The 8,753-nt window shown below is 39.1% G+C and overlaps 1 protein-coding gene across 1 annotated transcript in view; it reads left to right on the top strand.

The window, feature by feature from the left end:
• CLPTM1L (CLPTM1-like) overlaps positions 1-2,524 on the top strand; it is a 26,704-nt gene extending 24,180 nt beyond the window's left edge. Inside the window, exons 16-17 of the mRNA XM_010194834.1 lie at positions 624-739; positions 2,022-2,524. Coding sequence (XP_010193136.1) covers positions 624-739; positions 2,022-2,106 — 201 coding nt within the window. The 3' untranslated portion in view covers positions 2,107-2,524. The remainder of the gene's footprint in view (positions 1-623; positions 740-2,021) is intronic.
• The last annotated feature ends 6,229 nt before the right edge of the window (positions 2,525-8,753 follow it).

Genomic DNA, 8,753 nt, shown 5'->3' with positions numbered 1-8,753 from the left:
AGTGAGAAGTAGTGAGGAAATATTTCATTACTGCTTCAGAAACAGAACCTATAGTATGCCTACTTGAGTGCACATGGTGTAGAAAACTCTATCTCTGATAAGGGATGAATGATTACTTCCAGGAGAGCACTGAAAATACTTTAATATCTCTTCAAGGCTGTCAAGTTATTGTTCTGAAGAGCAGTAAATTAACAAGTTTTTACAGAAATTGCAAACTCCCACAGAAAATGAAAGTGAACTGACATTTTGTAAACCTCCAATCATTTGAGTAATGAATGAGTTAAAGTTTTTTGCCAGTTTCACTAGCAGATTTCACTGAATCCATGTTTTACCCCTTGCATGACAATACTTTCACTTACCTGAAGTCGTCTTACTTCCTTTTTACTTGTAATTACAATTGCGTGGTCTGGAGTTGACGGTATGATCTTCATTAAAAGAAAGCACTTTGAAGTTTGCATTAATTAGTTTTTCTGCATAACCTTTAAGTATTGTTATAAATATGAAAGTACTCTGTGTTCCTCCTGAAAAATACAGTTCGAGGAAGTCTGTTTCCTGTAGCTTTGTATGACAGATGACTTCCTTTTTTCACAGCCAACTGAAGTATGCTTTTCTTTTATCCGTAGGCATTCAACACCTTTATTGATGATATATTTGCTTTTATCATCACTATGCCAACATCTCATAGGCTGGCATGCTTTAGAGATGATGTTGTGTTCCTGGTCTATCTTTACCAAAGATGGTATGCCTTTCTTTCTTTAATATGCACAGGAGTTTTTACAACACTGTAGATGGTTGCGGTCTTATTGCTACAAAGAACTACAAAATTGTTTGGGATAGACTTCAAGCAGAATTTTTATACCATAGTAATACATAGTATGGTCTGGATAATAGTAGTTGTGTATATGCCTAATGAAGGGAATGGTGAGCAGGGGATCCCAAAAAGGAGAACTCAGTACAAATAAAAGGAGCAAAAGCACTTTCCCGTAACTGACAGTATTCCTGGACCCTTTTCTGTGTGCTAAGAGTAGTCAAGAAATTCCTTTTCTCACAGCACTCACAGAATTTGTGTCAGTAGCCCCTTCTTCCTGCCCAAAACAGCAGTCCCCCTTTTCAGCAGGTAGTTTCACATGTGCAAGTTACAAAACAAAATTAACCTGAAACATGAATATCTGAAGAAAGGTGAAGGAGAGCAGTTCTTAAGCTTGTATTCACAAACCCACATAGGAGTTCTGAGCTTCTAACCTTTGCTGAGGGGCTACGTGTCTGCATCTGATGCACGCTTCCCAAATTCCTCTGCAAGGCACTACCAAAGGGTGTTTTCTGATGAGGGACTGTCCTGCCCTGCTCTGCTTTCCCCTTTTTATAGTTTCCAAACACAAGTTATCCGATTCTCATGTAAGTTGAGTATCCGGCAAGTTTCAGATTCTTGAAGGAGCTAAAAGCACATGGGGAAAAAAGCTATATGCAGTAATCATTGAAATACTGTTCATAGATGAAGCTACAGAAAGTGTATTCTTGTTCCCAAGAATAAATATTTATCTGTGGAGCAAACAAGAATTTTAAGCCTAGTTCACATTATACCAGAATATGTGGATGTTTATGTCTAATCATTAATACTAAATGCAAACTTCAGTTCTAGGTTTATCTAAATAAGTGTAGTGAAATAGGTCCCCTTCCAAGGTGTATTTCTACAAGTTACGAGCTCAATAACTTCTGATAGGGGCTGGGCACTGGTTTCGAGTTTGAGAGGTATCCTGGACCGCTTGAGAAATTATCCAGGCAAGCTTTAGGGGAGCTAATACATCTCCTAAGAGGCCCTGTTATGAGACAACTGGTTAAGTCTTAAAGTGAAGAAGCTGATGTGTTTGTAGCTAATCTTTAAAACTGTTGTGTTTTTTGCCACAAATGGGAATAGAGAACATGGTGAGAAAGAAATTCACTTTTAAAATTAAGTAGCACAAAGCTGCTTAATTCCTCCAGGTAGCAGACAATATTGTAACTAATATTTTTTTTTCTGCCAGGCTTTATCCTGTGGATAAGAGCAGAGTGAATGAGTATGGAGAATCTTATGAAGAAAAGCCCCCCAAAAAAGCTCATAGAGAATAACTAAGAATTGAAGAAGATTCTGACCCCTGGACTATTACTGGCTTCATGTATTATCTAGTCTTAAGGAAGGAAAAACTTATTTAATAAGAGTATTTTTAAAGCTTATGACGGAACTACATGGACAACACATATTCTATATTGCCAAAATCTAGTTTTGATATCCTCCTATTTCAAGATTGTCTTTTGTCCTCACAAGGTCCACAGTCTGCCAGATGTCATTAAATAAACCTCCTGCATTTGAACTTCTCTTCAGTGAAAACCTAAGTGTCCTGACCATTGTAACTAATATACAGATCTCCGTTTTTAAGACAACTCACTAACTGGAAGTGTGGAGCCTGTGCCACTAGGCTATGAAAAGGGAAAAAACAAGCCGGTGTGTTACAGCAGAATCGAACATGATTGCCAAACTGGAGGCTGTAAAAACCAAAATGTGTAATATTTTCTTATATGCCAATTACAAATCATTCTCATTTGATAATGGAGATAATGGAAATTCTAGAAATCATGATTACAGCTGTAACTTGTATGTGGGCACTTAAATTGACTTTCATCCTGAAATACAGGATGAAAGAGACGAGGTTGTTAAAATTCAAATTCTGGCATGTTCTTAGGCCACAATATGTCAGAGGGTTTCAGATGTCTTAAACTGACAAATATGTGAAAAAACTGTAACGTGACTTCTTTCACTACGTTTCCAAGTTTATATAAATCTTTCTGCACTACTGACAAACCACCTGATTTTGCAGCATAGCAGGTATTCCTATAGTGCACATTGTTATGTGCTAGGAAAGTCATCATAAATTCCTATAATGCACATAAATTCCTATCATAAATTCCTATAATGCACATTGTTATGTGCTAGGAAAGTATTTTAACGCATCTTAAATTCTTCATCATGTGGTACCCCAGTGACCAATACTCTCGTGTTTCAAAGGGAATAATTCCTTCATCTTTCCTTCTCCCTCCCTGCCCCGTTCTGTTTATAAGATGAAACATATGAATAAAGTGGAATGATTTTGCTCAAATAAAATAAGGTTCATCAAACTACCCAGATACAGAGAGGAAAAAACCCAACACATTCTGGTGAAGAACGAATATCTTCCTTTCACACAATGTGAAATCTATATTCCATGGGAATAGTTCATTAAGGGAGATATTTTGATCAATTTCTTTCAAATTAGTAAAAATAATCAGGTTGAATTATTATACCAAAATTCAAATTTCACAGCTGCATCTAGAAACCATGGTTCTAGATTTTTAAAAGCAAGTTTATTCATAAGTGAAATATGAAGTGTATTCTTTTCAGTAGCCAATAAAATGCAATTAAAAAGAAAAATCCAAAAGGCAGAATTCTAGTTTCCAATTCTAGTTTTGCTTTGGTCAGTAAATTTGCAGATTATCCCTAATGATTCTTAAGTTTCTTTATTAAACTGCATCCTGTTTGTGCAGGGCTATTTAACTTCGATTTGTCATTGTTTGAAAATACTATTTGAACAGAGATGTACCTCCTATAAACTGTAACTACTTTATGAAGTAGATTTTATCCGGTTCTGATACTGCAGAAGTCTGATGGTATAAATACTTGGGACCCAAGAAGATACTGAAATGTGCCTAACTTTTGTCACAGACTATTGTCTTTCTTACACTGAAGTCTCCGTACGTGCTACTGGCAATGGAAAGGAGCATTGAAGTGAATATTTAATTCATGTTCATGTTAGGGTCTCTTTACACTGTTAATTGTAACCAAGGAGGACTGTTGATTTTAGCATTAAACGTACATAAACAAGTCTATGCAAAACTGGGGTTGCATTTGCTGTATCTTTTACCTGTTTTGGATATGTTTGGAAGGAGCTGTTAAGCAAACTTGACTTGGGACTCCTGTTTCATCATCATAATTAAATGTAACTGTGTGAAAATTTTTCCTGTTATAAATAATGCACATAGGACAACCCCTCATTTCAAAACAATCAAGTCATTGGTTCTTCCAGAGTAGCTTCTGAAGGTCCAGAACACCATATTCAGGTATTTCTAATGTTTCATCACTCATTTTTGTGTGTAGCCGTTGAAGAATCACTCTTGCACCTTTATGTACTGTGAGTTTATTGGTCTTCTGTCTTGCATTTCTGATGACAATGACCTCGTAATATCCTATTCAGTAGTCATAAAGAATATAAAATTAGAACATTTTAAGTCTTTAAAATGAGCGAGGCTTTCCTGTTCAAGTCATTGGTTTTTGCATTCCATTTCCAAATAAAAGACTTGGCACACGGGATAAAGAGCTGCTTTTTCTTGTTGGAAAGAAACATGGTGAAAGATTATGTAAGTAGTGTAACTTTGGAGGTATTAAATGAAATGTTTCAACTTTCTGGTCGTGGAAATTACATCAGCATAAAACAAAAATGTGGTTCTGTATATGGTTAATGCAGAAGAAAAACATAAAATTTCATTGAATGTATTGCAGCTCATGCTGGATTATCAGTAGCTGTGATCTATTTAAGCGTTCAAGAGTAATTTAGAAACTTCCTCACCTCTAATGGGATTAACTGCGGTAAGCAATGAGGTGAGCATCTCTCATTCTCATCTTCATTAGGCTTGTAATGGCTTTGGAAGTTAAAAGATTACAGTGATTTGGGCTTGGAGGTGGGGCTGATTTCAAGTTAATGGGGAAAATCATCCCACCCTTCTGGAAGATGCTCTTGTGCATAATAACGTGGTGATCATGATTCTCTAAGGACATAAGTGAAGAAAGGCAGCTGCCTTGACCCTTTTTGTGGGTGCACACCCCCACCTGTGGTTCAGTGCCTCCTGGCTGCGTTATGGAGATTGGGCTGCATCTGTAGCAGTTGTCAGCTACAGCAGCTGCAGCTCAGCGCCAGGAGCATTAAGACAGATTATTCTGTAGCTTGTCTGCAAACCATGTTTTCCAGTTTTTCCGTCAGAAGCTATATCTCGTGTTGAACAATTGGAACTTGATAATTTATTAGTAATGTCAGTCCTCTTTACATTATAGCTTACAACTTTTCAGTATCATGAGATCTAAAACAGGTGGGAAGGGACCACAGGAGAATATCCAGCACCAGAGCAACATCTTCCCCCTTCTATAGACTAATCGAGCTTTCTTGAAAGTCCTGTGTAAAACAGTGAATACACTTAGCTGTAGGACTTGAGAAATAAAGCCAGAAAGAGCCCAGCTTTCCCAGAGGTGCAATGACAGTCTCTGACTGCTTCCCCTCTTAGCTGGTCCTGTATCTGTGAGGATCAGTGTACTTTTCCAGCGGTTACAGACACATTTAAGAATTTCCTCTTAGTACACAGGAGGAACTGTGTTGTCTCCCATGTTTTCATCCATCTGTGTTAAATATCACTGCTCCTCCTTATTCGGAGCTAATCAGTTTCCTCCAGTATTTCCTCTATGCAATTCTCCTATTTCTTACTGCTCCTTTTAATATTGGATCCCCCAAAATCCTCTATTGTCTTTTTTTTTTAAACTCTAACCCCCACTCTGATGAGTATACTTGCATCAGAAGGAATAAAATACTTTAGTTTCAAAAGACAAACACTTTAATACTGGGGAATTCTGGCTCACATTGTCTACCTATATTTGGTTTAAAGAATAGGGTAGTTTCTCCTCCCTCCAGCTTTCTGTTTGGCAGTACTCTGTCCATTTAGTCCTTTGCATATGGTACCTGTAAAACTTGCAAGTTGTTTTGGGTATAGCATGTACCAGCCCCTCAGTTTCTGGCCTCTAATGCTCTTAGTCATCCACAGCTTCACAATCCTTGTTAAGACAAAGCTCTTTGATGGTTACCTTCATGGTGATTTGTCCTTCTAGTCTTGCATGCCTGCAGAGACTCATGGGCTCTCTTATTTTGGACTTTGAGGAGTTCACTCTGAACATTTTTATTGGGCATTAATTGCCTCTAGCAGTCTGTAGCTGCAGATTAGTCTGTGTTGAGCAGCCTAAAGCCAGGTAGATACTTCATTTCTGTGGTTAATCTGCATGCTTCGGCCCAGCTACCCACCTGGCCACTGAAGCCAGAGCTTTTAAGCATGTACCAGGGAATCACACCTACACTCTTCAGTCCATTCAGAATCCCAGGCCTGGCACAGCTCCAACCTAGTGCCATGTAACGTTCCATGCCAGGCTCATGGCTATCTAGCACGCCTTGCCTCTGTGCTGGTCTGCAACCTCCCATCTGCATCACTTGCAAGCTTCAAAGACTCATCACAGATACCTAGTTTGGACTGACTGCCACAGGACCTGCTGGAGTACAGCCTCTGCATTTCCAACTGGACTTAGCAATTTACATTTCCTCTACTGAAATTCTCAATTCTCAGTACATCTGCTGTTTAGTCTCCATTATAAGCAAGTGTTTCATTTGCCTAGTGCTGACCATGAGAAAACAAAGGAATGAGCAGTGTTTCATTTTGTAAAACCAACAAACCCTGAATCAACTTGCTCGAGAAAGAACTGGTTAGCCTCACCCTCTGCCATCCTAGAAGTTGTTACAAAGACACATAGAAGAAAAAAACAAACCAAACCCTTGAGCCAGGAATTTGTGTTGTTTCACAAATTGATTCTGATTTCTTAAACTTGGGCATCTCAGAAGATTAGTGTCAGAGGACCACACAATCTGAAAAAAATCCAGATCGCAGACCTTGACTGCATTATCCTTGGAACACAGTAAGCACTCTCTGCAGCCTCATACAGGCTACCTCTGATCCTCTTTAGGTATGCCAAATGTGCAAGGATCAGCAGTACGTTATGGATCTGTTTGCTTACTATCAAAAACCTCCACCAAACAGCAGTTTGAGAAGCAGAGTTGAAGATACAAGGCTCTGTGAGCATCCATGTCCTTGACTACTGCTTTTCTCAACCTGTCACTTCACAGAACAAGCCTTAGATTGCCTTGAGGCCCTGTCTCTGCAGAGACAACCCATGGCGAGCTGTGTAGATAGCTCAGCCCTGAGTCGTCTGGTAAGCACGAAACTAAACAGGGCAGTGTTGTATCATTCAAAGAACTGAAACCTGAGCTGAGCCTTGAAATCCGCAACAAGTAATATGCCCTGAGTCCCAATCAAACCATTATTAAGTTGCCTAAAAGTAAAACAAAGGTAAGCTGAAGGATTTCTCTCTGGCTGCAAGGGACCCTGACAATACAAAGATAGGCAAACGATAGAGGATACAGAAGGGAACATCACCCAAGAATAACTAAAGATAAGGGGAAACACTGCTAAAGACAAACACCCCACGTGGTCTAATCCAGTCAGGCACACTCCTGCCTGCTGTCACATACATCAGGGAATAAAACCCCTAAGATTCATGCTAGAAATGGGGAGTTACTTCTCCAGCCATGGAGTGATGAGAACCTTCCCCCTTGGTCAGAATGCTGGCCAAGGTAACTTTTGTGGGAGCCCTTACCTGAGGGGACAGGATGAACTCAGAACCATACCGATTACTGGATGGATTGACAAATTAGCTCCCTCTCCATCCCCACCACTCGGGTCACCTTGTGGGTAAGATTATTTACCTCACCTAACACTGAGAGATATATTTCCTCCTTAGTCACATATTCCCCAGGTGTATTTTATATTTTTCCTCAGGTTCATATTCCCTGAGTGTATTTTATATTTCCCTCCTCGGGTTCATATCTAGGTTTCCCTGAGTTTATTCTTGGTTTTGATATTAGTTATACAACCTTTAGTGTACCTGTAGCTTTTCAGTTTATCACCAGCAATCCAAAAGAACCTGTAAATGTTGCTGTAAATAAACGATTACTATTTGTTTCCCGACTTGCGTCTGTCGCATATTCGGTGCCGGCCTCACAAGACCAGATTTATTTCCCCGTTTTTCGCAACAACCCCTTCTGGTGATGGGAGAGGGGAAAAAGAGAAAGTGTTCTTTGGTTATGCCATGTTTTTAAATGGTTGGTTATAAATAACCTCTAGCTGGAGTGCAAGTAAGTCCCTTAGACCTTCTGGTTTTCTGTCCCAGGAATTCAGGTGAATCCACCTCTCCACTGCCAACAGGTTACCCTCAGTATGGGAAGGGCACTGGTTTTTTTATTAACCTTTTGCTACTGCAGACTCAGCAATCACATAGTAAAAAAAAACAGCTTAGTGAAATGTAAAGTACTGAGTAAATAAAATTTTCGGGATCTAACTGTGCACACATTTTCTTCTTTACCTTTCCCATGTAAGAATCACAGATTCTGTATTTAGGCAGAGTAAATTTAGATGCAAACTGGTAAATAATAGAGGCGTCTTCAGCACTAAAGTAGGAGTCACAGTCAGAGCAACTGGACAGACCACGCCTGGTCTACAAAGAGATCTGCACCAGAGGGAATGAGTCTGTGTGGAGGTCTCGAAACCTATGAGTCTCATCTGCATAACAGAGGCATGTCAACATAGTGTGAGCTTGCAGAAAGTAGTAATTCAGTAGGGACTGAACCCACGGTGTCCTGATTTAACCCTGGCTGACAATTAAGCACCACACAGCCACTCCTCAGTGGGATGGGGGAATAAACAGGGAGATTAATTAAATAAATTGATTTAAATTAATAATTAAATAAATTTAATTTAAATTAATAATTAAAGTGAGAAAGAAACTCATGGATTGAGATAAAAACAGTTTAATAATTAAAAAG

Source organism: Mesitornis unicolor, unplaced genomic scaffold (assembly GCF_000695765.1).
Source record: "Mesitornis unicolor isolate BGI_N332 unplaced genomic scaffold, ASM69576v1 scaffold20541, whole genome shotgun sequence".
NCBI lineage: Eukaryota > Metazoa > Chordata > Aves > Mesitornithiformes > Mesitornithidae > Mesitornis > Mesitornis unicolor.
This window is presented reverse-complemented; position numbering and strand designations above follow the sequence as displayed.